General features: G+C 35.4%; 2 protein-coding genes across 4 annotated transcripts; both read left to right on the forward strand.

The window, feature by feature from the left end:
• Window positions 1-675: 675 nt before the first annotated feature.
• On the forward strand, window positions 676-9,508 carry LOC148854909 (uncharacterized). Of its 2 annotated transcripts, XM_088941404.1 has the most exons (7): window positions 712-1,007; window positions 1,118-1,493; window positions 1,614-1,825; window positions 7,707-7,998; window positions 8,087-8,172; window positions 8,248-8,339; window positions 8,507-9,508. In XM_088941404.1, exons 2-7 carry the CDS (start codon window positions 1,164-1,166, stop codon window positions 8,752-8,754), a joined length of 1,260 nt encoding a protein of 419 aa, XP_088797530.1. In that variant the 5' UTR covers window positions 712-1,007; window positions 1,118-1,163; the 3' UTR covers window positions 8,755-9,508. The 2 variants fall into 2 exon arrangements, with proteins under 2 accessions (XP_088797529.1, XP_088797530.1); XM_088941403.1 differs by having other exon boundaries at window positions 676-1,493.
• Window positions 9,509-14,083: 4,575 nt separating this feature from the next.
• Window positions 14,084-21,332, forward strand: HIK (ATP binding microtubule motor family protein). Of its 2 annotated transcripts, none has more exons than XM_088983359.1 (16): window positions 14,084-14,162; window positions 14,315-14,479; window positions 15,376-15,734; window positions 15,836-15,922; window positions 16,018-16,118; window positions 16,254-16,370; window positions 16,466-16,547; window positions 16,640-16,707; window positions 16,805-16,864; window positions 16,952-17,076; window positions 18,545-18,746; window positions 18,887-19,006; window positions 19,092-19,181; window positions 19,276-20,235; window positions 20,327-20,649; window positions 20,772-21,332. In XM_088983359.1, exons 3-16 carry the CDS (start codon window positions 15,497-15,499, stop codon window positions 21,097-21,099), a joined length of 2,901 nt encoding a protein of 966 aa, XP_088839485.1. In that variant the 5' UTR covers window positions 14,084-14,162; window positions 14,315-14,479; window positions 15,376-15,496; the 3' UTR covers window positions 21,100-21,332. The 2 variants fall into 2 exon arrangements, with proteins under 2 accessions (XP_088839485.1, XP_088839486.1); XM_088983360.1 differs by having other exon boundaries at window positions 18,548-18,746.
• The last annotated feature ends 1,785 nt before the right edge of the window (window positions 21,333-23,117 follow it).

Genomic DNA, 23,117 nt, shown 5'->3' on the forward strand with positions numbered 1-23,117 from the left:
ATACTTTTCTCAATTTTGAAGAATTCTAGTACATGCATTTACTTAATTAGACAATATGGCTCATCATCATCGTCTTTATGTGCACATTATGAAGTTATTTACAATTCACTTGGACTTGGGGAGTTAGCAATATAGTATTTGGTGTCTAAATCTTAATAGCTAGTGTGGTGGCTGTTACACACTTACAGCCCAAAGTCCAAAACATCCATAAAAACCCAATTGACTGGCCTAACCCTGCCTACATTTATTATAGTCACACATGGAGAATATCTCATCCTTTGCATAGTATTATGTAGGGGGAGATATTCCCAATTTAGGATAGCGTATTGTGGGTAGCGTGGGCAAGAGATCTGGAGTCCTCAATTCACTTTACATCCACCCTGCATTGGGAACATCCAGACATCCTCTTCTTATTCTTGCTCTATCTTTCGATCTCATTCATACACGTGTATCACCCATACTCCATTCCGCTGTATGATTACCTCCCCTCAATCCATTGACGATCGGAATGCTCCAAATTCTACCAATCACAGCAAGGCTTAGGCCCTTAGTTAATCTTATTTTGGAAGATACTTATCAAAACGAACTAATTAGTGATAAATTCCCTTAATTACGTTATTAACTTAAATAATTGTTATTAAGAAATATAATTATCTTCTTCACCGGATGCTCCTCGCATTTATTCGACCCTGGTTATAGACGTTCCTTTCTCCTCTGCTTCGTATTTGTTCAAACTCCCCTCTCTCTCTCTCTCTCTCTCTCTCTCTCTCTTGTTTCAGGGCGAGCAGGTCTCTTCCTCTCCCGTTGATTCTCTGTTTCTGTCAGATCTAACGAATCATTTTGTTCGCTATCTTATCAACTGCTTTCAACTGTTCATCTGCTTTTCTTTTTCCAGCCCTTATTAAAGGGTTTGATCTGATTCATCCGCGTTAGGGTTTCTGGATATTCGGATTTCAGAAATCGTTGGGGCAATTCATAGATTCTGATTTCCCAGTCCTTTTGATCTGGTATTGGTTCGTTTCTGTTCGGTTTAGGCCGAATTCTGTAATATCTCTGGTTTCTGGTATCTGCTATTTTGATTGGGATTTTTAAGACGATTCCGTTTGGTTGTTTTAAGGGGAAATTAGCTTCGTTTCCTCATCTTCTTCCTTTTGGCTGTGGAGATGTTGGGGACGGGATTGCAGTTTGGGCGTGGCCATGGAGAGGATCGATTTTACAATCCGGTGAAAGCTAGGAGGAATCATCATCAGCAGCAACAACAACAACAACAACTTCACAGAGCTAGGAATAATGGAGCTGCAAACCCCGCTCCATGGACGAATGGTAAGGCCTTACTTACAGAGAATAGAGAGCTGGAGAACCGGGTGGAATCTGAAGAGCCATCAAAGCCTATAGCTATGCCGGCTTCCGAACCAGCGGTAGTTCCTTCAAGCAACCTTGATCAGTTTCTGGAATCAACAACACCTTCTGTTCCTGCGCAGTATCTCTCTAAGGTTTATTTCATTTAATTTTGCTATGAATTTGGTTAATTTCTTTAAAAATTTTAAATATTGTATTTGTTTGTTTCTTTTCTTATGTTATCATCGTTTTTTTTTTTTTGGATAATGTTGCAGACGAGGATGAGGGGTTGGAGGACTTGTGATGTAGAGTTCCAGCCTTACTTCAATCTCGGTGATCTTTGGGAATCTTTTAAGGAATGGAGTGCATATGGTGCAGGAGTGCCTTTGATACTAAATGGCAGTGATTGTGTTGTTCAGTATTATGTTCCATATTTGTCGGCTATTCAAATATATGGTGAATCCACAAGGTCGTCCTGTAAGACAAGGTAATGATTTCTTAATGTCATTGAATTTTGTTCTTAAAATATTCTTTTGGTGTCTGTATTTGTCCGTGCAATGTATTACTATTGATTTAATGTGTCACAACTATTGACTTGATCGCATATTTATTATTAGTCGTTTTCTTCTCAGAATTAGTGTGTAGTTTTATGCATTGGATTGGGTTAATGGGAGTATTAATACAATTTTAACTGTTTTATTGGAACTTTGGGGGTTTAAGTTTTAATGCTTTGTTGATTTGTATTATTGCCTACTCTTGTTCGTGAACAAGTAATAAATATGGTTCCTTGCTCTTGCAATATTTTTTTGTTCATATGGTGTTTAAAGACATTAATTGGTTCAAATTGCTTGAAAACTCCTGCTACTCATTGTAATATCATCTTTTTGTGTACAAGACTATTTTTGTGTTGCATTTGGTTTTGTTTTCTTTGATCATGTCCAAAATCCTCAACAGTTTTAATCTGTAGTGCAACTTTAAATTTGTGTCTCTTTTGACAGATGTAGGATGTAGCATGATTCTATCTTGGAAGGGCTTTCATCTTTATCAAAATTTTCTAAAATATGACTGTTTGTTCCCGACTTCACATTTCTAGGATTACAAGAATGTATGGATGGAAACAGATGTCTAAAGAGATCTAGGTGAAATAGGGAATCTGATAGAGATATACATATACAAGGAGATGAACTAGGAAATAGATAGGTAGGCATAGGGATGAGATAGAAAGAAAAGCTTGAAATAGACCTATAAAAGTAAGAAAGTTATATTGTATTTTGTTGGATTACAAAAATTCTTATGAAAATTGAGAAAAAAAAATTCAGTTTCAGTTGAGAGAGAGCTACTCATTTTCTGAAATTTAGCCCCTTGCTTGAGAGAAATGTTAATGCAATGATGTAAATAGTAAATTGTAATATTTCTAAAATGCTGTGTTCTGAAAGATCACTGTAAGACTTTTATGATTCCCTATGTGACCCCCATGCCATGGTTTTGTCTTTTTTATTTTTAATTTTCTCTTTTAACTACTAAATTGGAACTATGATAACTGTATACCTGTGCAAGGGTGATGTCTTGGATACTTCAATTTTTAGTGTAAAATCCATGTCTAGCACCTTGTTAAGATGTCTCCTAGGTTGCATAGAGTTGGAGTATTAATATGTTGAATCTTGAAGTCAGTAACTTGTGAATGAGGCATGTATTTGCCTCATTTTTTAGTTTAAAATCCGTATCTTACACCATGTCAAACCATGTCCTCTCTATGCCTGGGTAACACAGAATTGAAGTTTTTTTATGTTAAACGTTTAGGAAAGTTGTGAATAAGGCATGCATATGTAGAGTGATAAGCAGGTCAGTGCTGTAAGGCAAGGGTGATATATTGTCTGGGATACTTAAATTTCTAGTGTGAATTCAATATTTGATATCTTGTCAACCAATATTGTCAAAATCTTACGATTCACGATATGATTCACGATTTGAATCATGAATCCCAAGGGTTTTGATTCAAATCTTATGTCTGAATCCTTTTTTGCAAAAATCTTACAATTTTTGTTTGAATCCTACGGTTTGATTCATAAATCTTACGATTTATGCAATTTCTACGATTCAAATAAATTGAATTTAAGAAATAGTTCTCTACTTTGTTATGTTTTTGTTTATATATAGTTTTGTCAAGGGTTTTTTTTAAAGGCCTTGCTAGAAAATGATTTATTCACGTTATTTAACACTAGAAATTGAGTTTATTTTCCATCATATGTAGGTTAAAGAGCCATTATATGTGGATTTGTTTGGTTTTCAAGTCAAACTTGATTATATGATCTCAGGTTTCTATTGTTTATAGTGGTAAATTCTATTATTTTAGGTACATATATGGTATATATAGATTAAAAATAAGGGAAAGTCACTTTCCTATATATATTTGACCTTTTAATATATCTATAATTAATTTTTTGACAAGTTTATAAAAAATAGAAATAATCTTACGATTTACGATATGATTCACGATTCAATTCAATTCAACTTTCTCTATGATTTACAATACGATTACGATTTTCAAAACATTGTGTCATACTGTGTCCTTGTTGACATTTCGTATTCTGAATGTTTGAGAAACTTGTGAATGAGGCATATGCGTTAAGCCATTAACAGAACAGCTAGCTGATTAAATCATTGTTTTTTAGCTGTCCATGCTGCTAAATTGTAGTACTCATTTCCTGTTTTTGGCAGCATTTGGTGTAGCTTAGCCCAGAGCTTCTAGCTTGTGGATAAGCACAATAAAACTGCTGGATAAGATTGGGCAATAAACGTTACAAGAAAGCAGGTCTTTTAGAGATAAGGAGGAAACTAAGGTCATTCTAAAATTTAATTAGCTTAGTGTTTTAGAAGGCGTGCCTTAAGTACACCTAGGTGCACAACTGAGGCTCATTTAAAGCATGTTCCTTACTTCAACCTGGGTGCTTTTTTAATGCATGTGGATTAGCTTGTGGATAAGCACCATAAAACAGATGGATAAGATTGGGCAATAAATGTTACAAGAAAGCAGGTCTTTTAGAGATAAGGAGGAAACTAAGGTCATTCTAAAATTTAATAGCTTAGTGTTTCAGAAGGTGTGCCTTAAGTACACATAGGTGCACAACTGAGGCTCATTTAAAGCATGTGCCTCAGTTCAACAGCTGGATAAGATTGGGCAATAAATGTTATAATAAAGCAGGTCTTTTAGAGATAAGGAGGAAACTAAGGTCATTCTAAAATTTAATTAGCTTAGTGTTTTAGAAGGTGTGCCTTAAGTACACATAGGTGCACAACTGAGGCTCATTTAAAGCATGTACTTCAACTCGGGTGCTTTTTTAATGCATGTGGATTTTTTAAGTTAGCTTTTTTGGTTACTTTTGCTATATGTTTTTTTGTATGTTTTCCGCCTTTATTATAGTCTATTGATTTTTATTTTTTATCAATAAGTCTATTAACTTTTAAACTACCTTTTAGTGGTGTTTGTACACTAGTAATGATCTATTTAACTTTTAAAAGAAACGAAAAATAAAGACCTTTTGAATATGTGGAATCCTGGTTATCGCTTGGTCTCAGGTAACTTAACCATTCCAAGACATTTTGGTGGAACTTCAATGGGAAATCCTGGGCTGGCAGGAGTGTTTATCACTTGGCAAGGCAATGTGATATGGGCTTACAGTAGTCCTTTAGGGGAGGCTATTTTGACTAAGGCAGAGGTGGTGGTTTCTCTGAGAATAGCAAAGGATCACATTTTTCTCCTTTAGTAGTGGCTGGTTATTCTGTTAACACTTTAACTTGTTAGGAAGGAGTCATGGAGGCCTTTGGAGACTAAACCACTTCTTTGTTGAAGCTAGAAACCTAACTCTTTCTGTGAATGCTTCTTTGAGAAGGGTATCAAGAGAACACAATTCAGTAGCTGACAGTTTGGCAAAAAATGGCATCACTAATACCTGCCTGGATCTGAATTCTACTAAGATTTTTTTTTATCAATAATTCTACTAAGATTTCCCTGAAGAGATTTTAATGATCGCACATTGTTCTGCAACCGGCACACAAACTATGTTTCCATACATCGTTTGATTTTGTTCCATGTCCCATGCTGTAGCCTTCTGAATTTGTGCAAGGCAAAACAGGTCTGGGTAAGCCAAACACAAGAAGCTATCTCTGCCAAGCATCCTTCCAGAAATAAATTGCTCTCCTGTACCTGGTTTGAAAGTGATGTATTGGAAGAATCCTCTCAGCTTCATAACTCCCTTTTACAAACTAGACCTGTATGAATTATTTGTTTTTTGGTAATAAATAAAAAAGAAAAAATCTTATTGAAAGAAGGGAAAATACAAAAGATAAAAAAGGTGACAAGGTTACACACAAAATAAAGGAGAAGAAACTCAAACCCAAAACCCCCCATGCCCCTTAAAATACAATCTTTTTCCTTTTCTTAGTCCTTAAGAGATTAAAACAACCTCACTGTCAATACCCAAAACCCCCTCAAGGGACCCAATGCTTTCCCCCTACACCTTGAACTGCAGACACATACAAATTATGAATGGGTGAAGTCCATAAAGATTTTCTGTCCATTGAAGTTTGGTCATATTTGCTGCACACAACCCTTCTCAAAGGTTCTTCTCTATCTTAAACCTCCACAACCACTTTCCAATGTGAGCCTTGTTCATAAGTCTTAAGTGAGTGAATACCAATTCTGCCATTGGCTCTTATATGTAATACCTGATTCCGAGCCACAAAATGCTATTTGCATTCCTCATTTGGGCAATCCTACAGTTGGATATTTTGGGGTTTTTGAGAGGTTCATGAGAGGTCAACCATCACTTGGTGTGAATCTCGGACTGGAAAATGTGAAAATGATGGTTTAAGTCTGAGAGCAGTCACTTTGTGAAAAAAAAAAGTTAGTACTGTATCCAGTTGACTCTACCCCTTCCAAGACTGCAAATATATCATTTTGGTTTCCTTAATTACATAACTTAAAAAAAGATGACTAATTTCTCTGCTAAAATAGTCCATATCAATTGATAAGTTGCTTTATAAGCTTGTTGAATGCTGCTGGAAAATAGAGAAAGTCTTCAGTGAATCACATTAACTAGAGTACTTCTTGCATGCCAATATACCCTGCATGACCGGAAGAGGTACTATTGCTCATAAATCTTGTTGTGCTCATTATATGTTATTATTGATTTTTGTAGTATTTTAGTCGTACAGCTTTAACAATGTGAAGGTTATTTTTTTTTATGAATAACAGAGAATTTATTAATATGAAGGTTAAAATTTTCTCTAGCCCTAATCCAATATATATTCTTCTTTGTAATGCTTCTATTAATTTGAAAATATTTATAATATTCAAAAACTTCCTGAAGGATTTTCATTGAACTTCTCAATTTTGAAGCATAAAAAATTTCCTTGATAATTAAAATTTTGCATGGGGATATATGTTCTCTTGTGGTACTAAAAATATTCATATTTAATTTGTGTCATTTGTTTTCTTATAGAACTTGTAGATTGGGTATAACTAATAATTTGAAACATAAAACAACATATGGATGGTCTGAGATGTCAACTTGCAATGCAAATAGCTTCAGTTTGGCAGTCTCTCCATGTTTCTGCATCCAAGCCATCACGGTTTGGCAGTTTCCATCTATTTCCACATCCTTAATGCCATTTATGCTCAATTGTTTCTGGCCTTGAATTAAAGCTTAGCCCTTGGGGAATTTCCTTCTCTTATGGGGCCAGAAAATGGAGTATCTAGCTGCTTCAGGTGGTTGTCCTGATGCTTTGATGCCTTTGCAAATTCCCTGGAACTGAGGTGTTTGATTGGAATCAATAGTGCATGTATCTTACTAGGCCTGTGGCATGCCATTAATTCACCTCTTGTTTTGTGTTTTTTGCCGGAACATTATGATATCAAATTATCAATAGAAGAAAATGATTTGACTTGATTGAGGTCTGCTCTATTGCTTGTGTTAATTTAACTGATTTGTCCAAGGTGAATTTGGCAAGAAGGCCATTCCTCTAATCTGTTTTGAAACATGCACCGGTATGCATGCATTCCAAGCTTGGATATTTACTGTGATGCATATAAGGAAGCAAGGAAAGAATCCATAAGGCCATTCCTATAATCTTTTGCTCATTCTTTGGTGGGTAACAATCTCTCTATTTGCCTTTCTTTCCATATTCTTCATCCTTGTCACAAAAATCACCTTCCCACCCTGCAAAGCCCACCACCATATTTGAAATGTAAGACCCTATCCTGTCCTATATCATGTTTTGTATTTTGAAGTTGTGAATACAATTATATTTTAATGAGAGTTGCAGGTTTATTTCCTCTATCTGAGCTTGACTGTTTTCCTATTTGATAGGCAACTTGGGGAGGACAGTGATGGTGACTATTACAGAGATTCAAGTAGTGATGGAAGCAGTGATTGTGAACTGGAAAGAGGTGGGAAATTCCCAAGGGAACAGTGGAATCACTACCATCTACCAAGCGAGACCTCTCTTAGAATGGAAAGATTGTCTTTGAGAGAGAAGGAGATTGCACTTCAAGAGGGCTTTTCTAGTGATGATGGTGAGTCTGGCAATTCATGTGGCTGCCTGCTCTTTGAGTTTCTTGAGCGAGATCCCCCGTACAGTCGTGAACCTCTAGCTGATAAGGCAAGTCTTTTTCTTTTTCTTCTGATGTTTAATATTGTATGCTGTAATCTGTCCTTAATACTTCTGATGATTTTTTTTCCTGTCACAGATATCTGATCTTGCTAGCCGCTTTCCTGAGCTGAAGACACTAAGAAGTTGTGATTTGCTACCAACCAGTTGGGTTTCTGTGGCATGGTAAGTTCATAATGGTATATCTGTTTCTTCACATGCAAGTTCAGTTACTTATCGGTTCACATGGAATTGTTGTAGGTACCCCATATACAGAATACCCACAGGACCAACACTAAGAGATTTGGATGCTTGTTTTTTGACATTCCATTCTCTTTCTACACCCATGCAAGGTAACAGAAAATTTCTTTTTTCTTCTATAGTTTCAATTACTTGAAATAGGAAAACTCCTATGTGCCTCTACTCCTTCTCCACCCCTCCAACCCACCCATAGAGATACACATGTATTGGCGTATCTTTTTTAGTTCTTAACCCAATATTCTTTTATTCTTTCTTAAAGGTGGTAGAAATGCACCGACTCCATTAGTGGCCTATCCGAATGGAATGGATGGTATTCCCAAGATATCTCTACCAGTTTTTGGTCTGGCTTCATATAAGTTAAAAGGATCCATGTGGATTCCAAATGGGGGTTCTGAGCGTCAATTGGCAAACTCTCTCTTGCAAGCTGCAGATAACTGGTTAAGACTTCTTCAGGTCAATCACCCTGATTTCCAGTTCTTCGTTTCACATGGGACATGCCGCAGATAACCAATATGGGGAAACTTGCCCAACTCATTCAGTTTATCATTCCGCAACAAGGGCCAAGTTATGCCTACTGGTCGAATCATAAGCGGACATAGAGGTAGAGCCTTGTGGAGGTAGAGATACAATTAATTTTTTTTTTCTTTTTTTTTTTTTGGGGGGGGGGATCATATCACTTCATCTTCCAGCTGTTAAGAAAAGGAGCAAGGTGAAAAAATCAAGAAAAAAATCCAAAAGACCAAAAATGGCATGCAATGGAAGGAAAGAAGCATAATAAGGCCCTCCAGAAGTAGGGAGAAAAAAGGGAAAAGGGAAAAAAGGAGAAAAGAACAAGTAGACATAGATGAAGCTATATGAGCTAAGCTATAGCCTATTGGGCGAAGAGAAGAGTATGTGCATGTTATGTTGGTACAGTGGGTATGTTTCTTCTCGTTTAATGGCTTATAGCTTTATATTATTATATATAAATTATATCTATATTATTAAATTATGAGAAGAAACAGGCCTTTTTAGTTTGTCCTGAAAACCAGCGAGTGTTTCATGTTTTGTCGAGATCTAGTTTTTAAGGGGATTTTGATGTTGGCGATAAAAGGGCTTAATTTGAGTTGCCCTTCTGGTATTTATTGCTATGTCTTCTAGACTAACTTGTTTTTGGACGTTTGGCGGCCCCCGAGAAAAAGAAAGACAGGAAAGAAAATTTTGTAGAACTTGTGATGTTAAGAACGTGCTTATATTAATGAAGAACTGATGTTTAGAAACATATCTGCTTTGTGGTGTTTATTCTCTTTTTATATTTTCTTTCTTTGGCTGCCTTCCTGCCTCCTTGTTGTATAACGCACGATCATTTGGCCTTTGAACTCTGAATATTGCCTTTGCTATGTGGGTAACGTCACATTTACTAGCATTTTCCCTTCTGGGGCTTGATCTATCATCTATGGATTCTATTTCTATCGTGTTCAAGCTGTTGGGCACTTATTCGTTCCTAGCGTTGCTGTCCCGCCCCCACCCCACTGCTTTGTCTTTGTCCAAACGGACGGACGGAGGCAAGTGGATGGTTTGAACTTGTTCTCTTTAGCAGATTCCATCATGGGTTTTAGTCCTGAGGCTGAGGGAAGTTCCTCTCAGAAAAGCTGTCCGCCTCCGGTCGCCCTGCTTAGGATCACAAACTCGACTGCTCACCATTCGTGATCACTGGCAGCGGTAGTCCCCACCGGAGAGTAGAGAGGAGGTGCTTCGGGACTTCTGGTTTCATACTCATGGCGTGCAGTCACTTGCACTTGATTGAATCCTTTGCCATTGCATCTCTGTTGGGCAATATAAACCACGTTAGTTGCATCTATACATTCCATATGTACAGGTGCCTTGCTGCAAATTCTGTAATGTTGGATATGAAAACAGAGGCTCCAAGCTCCCTCACCAACGTAGTACCGCAGTTCGGCAGCTGTAATTGACAGTTTGATGGTCATGGACTTGAATCTCCCTGCAGCCACCTCCATTTTTGGACTGTACTTAAAAGGCCCGAACCATCCAAATGCAATAAATAAACATATGGACACGCTAAGGCCTCAAACCAAGGTTAAAAGTATTGATATCGTGCTGGTGGCTTTCCCATATGCCCCTACAGGGGGGGTGTAGCCCCCCTGAATCGTTTTTGAAAAAAAATTAAAAAAAGGGTCGAAAACACTATTATCGCCCAATATGCCCCTACCGGCGTATTGGACATATTGATATTTTGAACTTTGCCTCCAACCGAAATTCATGCCACCAGGTATTTTGAATTTTTAAACAAATGGAGTTTTGTCTCCGTGGTTTATTAGAAATTTAGACGTTGCAGAATGGTTCAGAAATGTATTACCGTGATATCGTCCATACATTCAACAGTATTGTACTTGGACCACAGGATGGTTAGGCCATGAGAACTAGGAACTTGCAGGTAAAATTGTTAATTTGGTCAAACTTAATCTCTCTCTCTCTGTATATATATGGTAGTTGATATCAGAAAGTTAACTGTATGAAGTATATTGGGATGAACTTGGAAAGCATATTCTCAAGGGCGATTCCGCTTTCTATCTTGTACTCCGGTTGAAGCTGAGGCGCTTCCTTCGTAGGTTTAGGTTTGCTTTGGAGCTGTAACTACTCACTACAATCAGTTAGTTTTGAAGGCAATACATTCATTCTTGTCCAATTGCTGGTGGGCTTCTTCGAAGTTCGAACCACCGTGGTGCTTCTGCCTAATTAGAACCGTTATTGCTAACTGCATAAGCATATCCTTATACGCCTTTTGTCTAAGTTTCTTTGGTTAGTTGAACAGCCAAAGTGCTGCACACCTATTTGCTAGAAACGCAGTAAAAAAAAAAAAAGGCTAGAAAAGCTTTAAATTTAGCCAAACTTTAAGGTTAAGGTTTAGCTGAACGCTTTAGCTGTTCAGCGGGCTGTGGAACCAATGGTAAGATTTTATGCCAGTATTTAAATATATCGGGCCTGTATCTTTTATAGTGAGGCTCAGTCTGTAACATTCCAACTCCCAAAATAAAAATAAAAAAAAAATGTTTATTTATTTTTTTTTGTAAAAAATAATCTGTAATAGACCCAAACCTTTTTGCCCCATTTAATCTCTCCACCACTATTAATGGTCCAATCTTTTAGGTAAAATGAGTCAACTAATGATATCATAATCAAATAATAAAAATAAAAAATAGACAGAACTACAAAAACAAAATATAGAAAATTTGGCATATCTAAAATAATATAAATTTGTCATATTAAACAAAGATACGTGTGATGAACAAGAATGATTTATGGAAATGGAATAAAAAATTAAAATTTCTCAAAAATGAGATTGTTTTCTCTTTAGTCAAATAGATCAACATATGATGTCATAATTATATAATAAAAACTTAAAAAGAGAAAGAAAGAAAAAATTATAAAAAGAATATACAAATTTGTCAAAAAATTTGCACATCTCTAATATTATATGTTTATCATATTAACAATAATAAATATGACAAATAAAAAGTAATTTTATTAAAATTGAAAATAAATTACAAAATTTAAATTCACCAACATACCTACATATTTTTTTATTAGGTTCTCACAAGGGTATTGAAATTATTATTGTTATTTACCAGTGTTAAAAAATACATAATTATACATCTTTAATTAACTCCCCCCCCCCAAAAAAAAAAAAAAATCCTAGCTCCACCACTATTAATGGTCCAATCATTTAGGAAAAATGAGTCAACTAATGATATCATAATCAAATAATAGAAAATAAAAAATAGACAGAACTACAAAGACAAAATATAGAAAATTTGGCATATCTAAAATAATATAAATTTGTCATATTAAACAAAGATACATGTGATGAACAAGAATGATTTATGGAAATGGAATAACAAATTAAAATTTCTCAAAAATGAAATTGTTTTCTCTTTAGTCAAATAGATCAACATATGATGTCATAATTATATAATAAAAACTTAAAAAGAGAAAGAAAGAAAAAATTATAAAAAGAATATACAAATTTGTCAAAAAATTTGCACATCTCTAATATTATATGTTTATCATATTAACAATAATAAATATGACAAATAAAAAGTAATTTTATTAAAATTGAAAATAAATTACAAAATTTAAATTCACCAACATACCTACATATTTTTTTTATTAGGTTCTCACAAGGATATTGAAATTATTATTGTTATTTACTAGTGTTAAAAAAATACATAATTATACATCTTACCCCAAAAAAAAAAAAAAAAAATCCTAGCTCCACCACTATTAATGGTCCAATCATTTAGGTAAAATGAGTCAACTAATGATATCATAATCAAATAATAAAAAATAAAAAATAGACAGAACTACAAAGACAAAATATAGAAAATTTGGCATATCTAAAATAATATAAATTTGTCATATTAAACAAAGATACATGTGATGAACAAGAATGATTTATGGAAATGAAATAAAAAATTAAAATTTCTCAAAAATGAGATTGTTTTCTCTTTAGTCAAATAGATCAACATATGATGTCATAATTATATAATAAAAACTTAAAAAGAGAAAGAAAGAAAAAAATTATAAAAAGAATATACAAATTTGTCAAAAAATTTGCACATCTCTAATATTATATGTTTATCATATTAACAATAATAAATATGACAAATAAAAAGTAATTTTATTAAAATTGAAAATAAATTACAAAATTTAAATTCACCAACATACCTACATATTTTTTTTATTAGGTTATCACAAGGATATTAAAATTGTTATTGTTATTTACTAGTGTTAGAAAATACATAATTATACATATTTAATATGGCAAGAATCTCTAGCAACAAAAAACATGATTGGTTGAATGTGATGGTAAATATATCTTGTTAAAAGTGAAAATATATTTTGTGTAAGAAGCAATGAAGCGTTAACCAGACTTGTATTATTGTATATGGAAAGAAAACCCATCGGACCGTATCTGTTGTTTTTAAATTAATGAAATTTCCCTTTTTCTAAATGAAAAAAAGAAATATAAAGACTTTAACCCGATTGATTGAGACCAAAATTTAACATACATAGCCAATATTAATGAATGCACTGTAGTTAAACTCCTTTAACTACCATTCGAATCCATATGCTTCACCACTCTCTCTGAGGCAAATAATCAATAATTATTTTATTAACGAATTATTTTTACTCAAACTTTCTAAAATTAAAAAAAAATCTTAATTGGCAAATTATATTGAAATGAAACTATGAAAATGTTAGGAATTCCATAATCCATATAATACAATTACAGGTCGTAATTCGCAAGGACTCAACGTAGTAGCGAGGAAGAAAGGATTCGACCTCTATTTTAAGCCAATTACTAATGAACATGAAAGGGGCAAAATTGCAGTTGCCAGGTGGCAAATCAAATCGAACTTCGAAATTCATCTCACACACAGAAAGTAAAGCATTTGTGAAATCCAGTCCTTGTCCGTGACCGTGACCTTGAGTATCCGTTTCGTAAAGATGAGTCATGTTTTTTTGTCATTTGTCAATAATGCATTATTGCTAGGCCACATGACGTCAATCTTCGTTTTTATTTTTATCCAGTGCGATGATGGCACACGGTATGTGAGTGAGGTCGAGAAGTCGAAGCCATCACAGTTGACGATCACAGCATCTGGACATACCCTCAGGCCTCAGGTGGGACAACAACTTGTATTGTCTGAGAATGTCATGCTGCATGTTCTCCATGTGTCCCATCTGATACTTTTTCAGAAATGTGGGTCCACGTGGCAAGTGTCCATGTGCCGCTTATTTGGGATTATATGCATAAAATGAACACCATTTACCCATGAAATTGGCGAAATATTGAAGCGGAAATTGGGAAAAGGAACTAGCCGTTGGGACCTCGACGAATTCAAACAATTTGGGTACGGTGGCTTTTTTTTTTAATTTTTATTTTATCGGTTGTAACAACTCTTAAATAAAACCCTAGAAATCGAAGCGCTATCTCTTGTAACGTTCCTCTGTTTTTCTGTCGTTTACTGTCACTCATTTTTTTTCTCTGCATTTCGATTTGAAGGAAGAACTCAAGAATCCCTGGTTTCTTCGGAATCTTCTTCTCCAACTGGTTGGCTTGCCCAAATCTTTGTTGAATGTTAAACCGTTGTTCGTTTGTTTGGTTTGTAAAACATTGATTTATCTCTCTGTTGTGAAATCTAGCACTTCAAGCAGCTCTTCCATTTATGTGAGTATTTCTTTCTTTTCTTATTTTGAGGTACAAATTTTTCAGGTTCCTTTCAGGAAGGTTTTGATAGAAGGATTTAGTTAAATTAGATTTGTTTGTGTAGAAAAGCTTAAAATAGATTGTTTCTTTCGTGCCGTCTTATTTTGTTCGACATTTAGAGGTTTATGCATGAAAATAAGGAGTTCTTTAAGTAGAAAGAAAGAGATGCAACTTAAGAAGAAAACTCCCAAATGGTTCTGCCGAACTCTCTCTCTCTCTCTCTCTCTCCGAAATAGAATTGAAGTCTCTTAATGCTGGGTATTTTAAGAATATATTCAGTGTAATTTATGTCTAAATGTTTATAAAACAAAAGAAACGATGGAAACTTGATTGGACGAAGAAACATGTATGCCCACTTAAATGTTTCTCATAGAACAAAAGATGCAAAAGGTCCTCCGCCCTTTTTCTTCTTTGTTTTTTTTTTTTTTTTTTAAATTTCTTGCTACTTTGCTAGTGTTACCTATTTCAATTGTAGAAAGTTACAACTTAATTTAACTGGACTTTTTTTGAATTTGATTTATCACGATGATTTAAAATCGGTATCTTGAAATGTTTTGGAATACCTCCTGAATGGTAGAAAAGAGAGAAAAGAATGAAATATGCCCACTGTTGTCCTGCTCCTGAATGTTTCTTCTTCACGAATTCAAGAATTTTCTGCTGTCACTTTTTTTCTGGTGGTAATTCTTATGGAAAGTGATTAACCTAGGATCTTTTGTATTTTAGTGTGTGATTATTTTCATTAGTTGACCAGTGAATTTCTTCAGAAATTACTTTTATTGAAAATTTTAAATCCCAATTTGACTTTTCTAGTGGCAGTTTTTCACCGACCAAAACTGACTAGTAAATGGTTTAAGCAGATACATTACTGGGTCTAGCAGAGCCTAAAGGACATTATTTCAGCCTCTCTCTAGAGAGGCCCTGCTCCTGGTCTTACTCTAAATTTATCTGTTTAGAGTTATAGAAGCTTATCTAAATAAGATGACGGTTAAAACCCCAGCTACACCAGCTTCAAAGATAGACAGGACACCAGTGTCTACCCCAGGCGGCCCAAAAGTTAAAGAAGAGAAAATTGTAGTGACTGTAAGGTTACGACCTCTTAGCAAAAGGGAGCAATCATTGAAAGACCAAGTAGCATGGGAATGTATAGATGATCATACTATTGTGTACAAGCCACCATCTCAGGAGCGTTCAATCACATCAGCCTCTTATACCTTTGGTATGAAACATGACTTTTTGTTTCTTTTTCCTACATTTTCATTTCTCAGAAGAGTCAGAGACTTGTCTGCCATTTTGTTTGACTCTTGAAACTTCTTTTAGATAAAGTCTTTGGACCTGTTTCTTTAACTGAGGCAGTATATGAAGGAGTGAAGAATGTTGCTTTGTCTGCATTGATGGGCATAAATGGTAAGGAATATGATGTCTAAATAGTTATTTTCTTGGTAATTCTAATGTAAAGAGTTACATCAAGTTTAACAGATTCTTAATCCTTTCTTTTGTAGCGACTATATTTGCTTATGGGCAAACCAGCAGTGGAAAGACATATACAATGAGAGGAATAACAGAGAAGGCTGTAAAAGATATATATAATCATATAATGAATGTAAGTTTTTTTGTATTTGTTATCTCATGGTTCATATTGTGTCAGTAAATTAGGGTATTAGTTGAAAAAGAGTTCCATGGAACTTCTGTAGTTGCCAAACTGATATTATGTTGTTATTTTCACCTCATCTGACAGACTCCAGAGAGAGATTTTACCATTAAGATTTCTGGACTGGAAATTTATAATGAGAATGTCAGGGACCTGTTAAATGTAGACTCTGGTCGCAATCTTAAGCTTTTGGATGATCCAGAGGTACTCTTATGAACAAACCTTATCAAAAAGAATTGCTCTGTTTTTCTTTATGTAGCTTATTTTTCAGTTGGACTTGCTTTAATTTATGCATGCAGAAAGGAGTTGTGGTTGAGAAACTGGTAGAAGAAACAGTGAGCAATGACCAGCATTTGAGACATCTGATTAGTATTTGTGAAGGTAAACGAATTCTTTTCCTAAATTCTACTCCAAGTATGTGTTGATTAAAGTATAATGCCACCTTTATGAATTGGTATTCTGTATCTTTGCAGCTCAAAGGCAGGTGGGTGAAACTGCCCTAAATGATACCAGCTCACGATCACACCAGATAATAAGGCTGGTAAGTCTGACGGCTTTTGATTTTCTTTAGAACCATGTGCTTTTATATTTATTTAACATTTGAAGGACACTGTTGTTATTTAATGTTGCCAATGCAGACTATAGAGAGCACTCTTCGTGAAAATTCAGGTTGTGTGAAGTCCTTTGTGGCGAGCTTGGTAAATTCATCCACAATTTCTCATTTGGGATTTTATGGAGTATATATTCTTTGTTCATATTAATATTGGTTGTTGGTAATTCTGCAGAACTTTGTGGACCTTGCTGGCAGTGAAAGAGCTTCACAAACAAATGCAGATGGTGCTAGGCTCAGGGAAGGATGCCATATTAATCTTAGCTTGATGACTCTCACAACTGTAATCAGGAAGCTCAGGTGAGAAGAAAATTCATTTTCTTATGAATAGTGGTTTGTGGTTTTGGCAATTTCATATAACCATGTTTAAGATTTTCCAAAGGTCAGTGTCCTTATCCATTCCATCTCTTCCAAGACACCCTCCGACCTCCACAGATAGCTTGGACCAACATTGACAATTTCATAATGACCTTTTACACCAATATGTAAAATACATAAATAAGCAGAAGAAGGAAATCAAATAGTAAAAGAAAAATGAATCTGAAATATGGTGAACTATCAAAGTTCGTGGTAAGGATATGAAAGAAAATGCAAAAAAAATTGACATTTGAGTATAAAAAATATGTTCCTGAAGTGGAAGTAAGTTAAATGTGTAAATGTGCAAATGAATGAAGTCAGAACTAAGATGATAAATGGTCAAACAGGCCTTGCTGGTGTATATGTACTAAGGGTCGAGTTTAAGGTGATGAATCAGTATAGTTATAGAATGAAATATATAAGCAATAAATCCTCTATACAGATTATCCCTAATATGAAAAGCACTCAACATATACTGCAAAGTGCAAACTAATTTCAAAGTCTGAATATAGAGGTGCCAGAAGATAGGTTATGTAAAAGTGAGTGACTGAGTTCAGAATTAGATATACTAAGGGTTGAGTTTAAGGTGATGAATCAGTATAGTTATAGAATGAAATATATAAGCAATAAATCCTCTATACAGATCATCCCTAATATGAAAAGCACTCAACATATACTGCAAAGTGCAAACTAATTTCAAAGTCTGAATATAGAGGTGCCAGAAGATAGGTTATGTAAAAGTGAGTGACTGAGTTCAGAATTAGATGATAAATGGCTAAATAGAACTGGTTGGAAGTGTTCTTGTACTAAGCATCAAGGCAAATTTAAAATGGTGCCTTAGATAGTTATAAAATGAAATACTAGTAAATATGGATATGTCCTAATTTTATGAGATGCAACCAGCAGATCAAGCAAACTAATTTCAAAGTCTGAATATAGAGATATCAGAAGACAGTTGAATTAATTTATGCTCATACAAGGAAGACAGATGAATACAATGGTTGTTGTTGCCTTGGTTTTAGTGAGATTCAAGGATGCCAGTGGCAAGATTTTAAGTGACTGTCATATTTTAGCTTAAGGATGGTATTGTTGTATGTTGGGGCTGGATGGTATTCTGGCAAGAATTTTAATTTCCGCAATGAGGTGGAAAAAGCTTGGGTCTTTTATTTTCTTTCTTTATTTTTTGCAATCCTTGTTTTTGGGTGGAATTTGAAAGGGAATTCAGGAATTATGAGTTTGGGATGGAAAAACGGAAAGGGAATGAGGAGTATATGAGGATAGAGAAGAGGAGAGGCCCAAATTAGTTATTTATTTTTTCTTTTTTATTTGGGTTAGGAATTTCCATTTTTTTAAGTATTGCATATATCTTGAGATTGAATAAAAGTATTTTGTTAATGATTGTTTCTGTTAGCAGTGTTGGGAAAAGAAGTGGTCATATACCTTACAGAGATTCAAAGCTCACCCGCATATTGCAGCACTCTCTTGGTGGGAATGCCCGTACTGCTATCATATGCACACTGAGTCCAGCATTGAGCCATGTGGAACAATCTCGAAACACTCTCTCCTTTGCTACCCGTGCGAAGGAGGTCACAAATACTGCCCAAGTAAACATGGTATTGATCTTTGTTTCCCCCTTGCTTGGAATTTTTTTCTTTGGAAGCAGGATTTATTTGTTTGCATCATCAAAATGGTTTTCTGGTGAATAACTGGTATTTAAACAAAATATTGGGGATAATTGCTTTTTCTTAATCAGGTTATTTCAGACAAGCAACTGGTGAAACATTTGCAGAAGGAAGTGGCCCGACTTGAAGCAGAGTTGCGCACCCCAGATCCAGATGCTTTGTCAAGGGAAAAAGATATGAAAATTCAACAGGTACAAAATGTACATCTGATGTCTGTCTTTGGGTTTTGTCAATATTCTTAATATTTATTTTCTTGTTGTCTAATGATATATGCAGATGAAAATGGAAATTGAAGAACTGAAGCGCCAAAGAGATCTTGCACAATCACAAGTAGATGAATTACGTAGGCAAATGCAGGAGCGACCAGTATGGACCTCTTTCCTTCCCCCTCTCCCCCCCTCTCTCTCTCTCTCCATTTGGTTGGGTTACTCATTTCTCTATATTTGCATTTTAAATTCAGGTTTTGAACCCATTTGAGTCACCTCGTCCTGTGGCAAAATGCCTAACTTTTTCTGGTCCCTTGTCATCAAAGCTTGATAAGCTTGATGGAAAAGAACCTCCCCAAGTTGATAGAACAAGAAATACGATGGGAAGGCAGACCTTGAGGCAATCTTCAACTGCTCCATTCACACTCATGCATGAAATTCGCAAACTTGAACAGCTCCAGGAGCAGCTTGGTGATGAAGCACAGAGAGCTCTGGAAGTTCTACAGAAGGAGGTTGCTTGTCATAGGCTAGGAAACCAAGATGCAGCTGAGACCATTGCCAAACTTCAAGTAGAAATAAGGGAAATGCGTGCAGTGAAATCTGTAGTGAAACAGATTGAAGTTGGAGATGTGGTTGCTGTCAACAAAAGTGTCAGTGCTAATCTCAAAGAAGAGATTTCTAGGCTTCATTCACAAGGAAGCACCATAGCCAATCTTGAGGAGCAGCTAGAAAATGTTCAAAAGTCTATAGACAAGTTGGTGCTCTCTCTTCCAAGTAATAATGAGCAGTCTGATGATGTTCCTACAAAATCTAAGAGTCAAGTGAAGAAGAAAAAGATGCTTCCTTTGTCCTCAAGCAATAGTGCTAACCGACAGAACCTTATAAGATCTCCCTGTTCACCTCTGTCTTCAACTCGAGATGTACTAGAGTCTGAGCTTGAGAACAAGGCTCCAGAGGGTGATGACAACAAACCCAATGAGACTTTGCCAGGATCTGAGAAAGTGACTCCAACAAAGAGTGAAGATGGTGGAGATATCTCATCAAGGGAAGGTACACCTTGTTATCACCGTTCGAGTTCCGTTAACATGAAAAAAATGCAAAAGATGTTTCAAAAAGCAGCTGAGGAGAATGTGAGAAGCATAAGGGCATATGTTACAGAACTGAAAGAACGTGTAGCAAAACTGCAGTACCAAAAGCAGCTACTTGTTTGCCAGGTATAGCCTTGGCTTTTCTGCATTTAAGTTCTGGTTAGTATTTCAATTCTTAATCTGTTGTGCATAACTTTCCTTATTTTTAATTCATCAGGTGTTGGAGCTAGAAGCAAATGAAGCTGCTGGATATGACTTGGAAAATGATGAGGGTGCAACTGAACAAGAACAACCAACTATACCGTGGAATGTCACATTTTGTGAATGGAGGCAGCAGATCATTGAGTTATGGGATTTATGTCATGTGTCAATTATACATAGGACACAATTCTACTTGTTATTTAAGGGTGATCCAGCTGATCAGATTTACATGGAAGTGGAGCTTCGTCGATTAACATGGTTGCAGCAACACTTGGCAGAACTTGGAAACGCAAGCCCAGCCCACCTGGGAGATGAGCCTACTATCTCTCTATCGTCAAGGTCACTTTCTCTCTCTCTCTCTCTCTCTCCACACACACACACACACACACACACACACACCAACTCGACTAGCATAATTCATTTTGTTTTAATGGTTATAGGCATATTTTTTATATGTGCAGTATCAGAGCATTGAAGCGTGAACGGGAATTCCTTGCAAAAAGGTTAATGACGAGATTGACTGCAGAAGAACGGGATGTATTGTACATAAAATGGGATGTTGCACTTGATGGGAAGCAGAGGAAGCATCAATTTGTAAACAAACTATGGACTAATCCTCATGATGTTAAACATATACAGGAGAGTGCTGAGATAGTGGCAAAGTTGGTAGGGTTCTGTGAAGGTGGCAATGTCTCCAAGGAGATGTTTGAGCTCAATTTTGCACTTCCAGCAGATAAAAGACCATGGATATTGGGCTGGAACCCAATTTCCAACCTTCTACATTTGTAAGAAAGCAGCTTAGCATTTATTGCAGTTCCTTTCAGAACCACAAGTAGCACGGTTCCAAATTTCAAATGCAGATCTTTTGTATATATATGACATCTCGAGGTTTTCTTCTAGACATTGAATTTGTTCTCCTGCAATATGATGCGATATAACTGGTTCAACTGCATGGTGCACCAGCTAATTTGTAATTCTCATTCTTTACATAAAATTATTTGATTCATTTATTCTTTCCTTGAGAAGATACGTCCGTTGTGCAGTCATTGAGTAATCATCATTTTATATGCCTTCTGAAATTTTCTTCCGTAACCAAATTTACATTACTAGAAAATAAATAAATATATTATTTATTACTAGTTATTAGTTTTGTTACTAGTTATTACTACAACATTTAGGTACATGCATGGTTTGTCCAGCCACACAATGCTACCTTGTTATTGGGTTGAACCCTAATATGAAAAATACAACGGTAAGAGTTACACGGGTTAGCTTTACAATATAACACAATCTGATGATGGACTGAAACTAGCATGACAACCTAAGTGCCTGTTGGTACATGCCAGTTCGGCAACCTTGCTGCCACAGCAGAGAGTTAATCAAATGCAAAAGAGGGAAATAAAAAGCCATCACCCAATTTGGGGGAGGGGGCTGGACTGAATTAACCCAAACCTTTTCATTGTGTGGCATCCAGTGTATTGTTACCACCACGATGGTACCAGAAGATTCAGAAAGATGCTCACTTTCACTTGTAGTAACTGCGGAAGAGGAAGAGAGACTGAACAATTCTAATTGAATTATTTGTTAAGAGAAACTGAACAAAAAAACTTTCTATTAGCCTCTTTCTGAAGCAGAGTAGTATATATATATGATAACAAAACTGTTACCTTAGATAAAAAATGGCGTCTAAATGGAAGGTTTGCAAGTGTAAGTTTTCTTTTTGTTTTTTTTTTTTGTGCAAATGTAACTCGTATTCTAGTTCTGAACCCTAACTCTTTCAGAGGATCTTAGGCACCGAATAAAAGGTCTCTGCTCCCATTACAGCTCTAAGCTCAAACTTCTTTTTCTGGGATGACGTCTACTTCACTAAATTCTTTAAGTAGTTTCTTGCAAATTCATCACTTTGAGATCATATATTGTGGATACTCTGTGGATTAGTTGGTTTTGGAACTGCCTCTTTTTTTTTTTTTCTTCTTTTGGATAAACTAGAAGCTTCACTGATCGGTTGCAAGGTGTACATCAGAGACAGGGATGCCACATGTTTTCCGATCATTGGAATATCACACATTTTAGTCCACGATAGAATGCTGTGTGGTTCAGTCATTCTGTGGGTTGTTGACTGACTACTTACGTAATTCCATTATCCCCGTGAATCATTGTGTGGACCACAAGCCATTGTCATACTTTGAACACACACAATTCATGAAGGGCTGAAGGCAAAAGATGATACTGATAACATCAAACTCAACTACCAACGCCTAAAGATGGAAGCTTTAAGAGTGGACGTCCTCATTATTTAGTCCAAAAGGGTTTTGAAGAGATTTTGATTTAAAATAAGCAAATTCTCCTTTTTCTGGAATTTTTTGGACGTTTTGTACCCCTTTTGTTTAAGCACTTATGGGCATAAAGAGGGTATATGTGTTATTTACTGTCACTTCAGAAACTGTCTACTCACAACTGTTCAGGAACTACCCACTTATAAGTTATAACCATTCAGAAACTGTCCATGAATTATAAATAGTTTTGTCTTAGAGATAATGCCTATATATATATATATATATATTAATATTCTCATAATATAGTTTTGATGTAAAAACGAGCGGTCAGCAAAAACATGTATATAATATGCCTTTTCTTTTGTAAATCTTCTAATTAAAAAGTATTTTCCCCCAAGGATTAGAAGCAATTAGTGCTTTTGACTATGCTTAAACAGATTATATTTAGGATCTGTTTTATAAAATTTTATCTATCTATATATATATATAGCACAAATTTCTGAACCATGTTAAACCTCGTGTTTTAATGTT

This window comes from Nelumbo lutea, chromosome 4 (assembly GCF_056320005.1).
Source record: "Nelumbo lutea isolate HS-2025 chromosome 4, American lotus-T2T, whole genome shotgun sequence".
Taxonomy (NCBI): Eukaryota; Viridiplantae; Streptophyta; class Magnoliopsida; order Proteales; family Nelumbonaceae; genus Nelumbo; species Nelumbo lutea.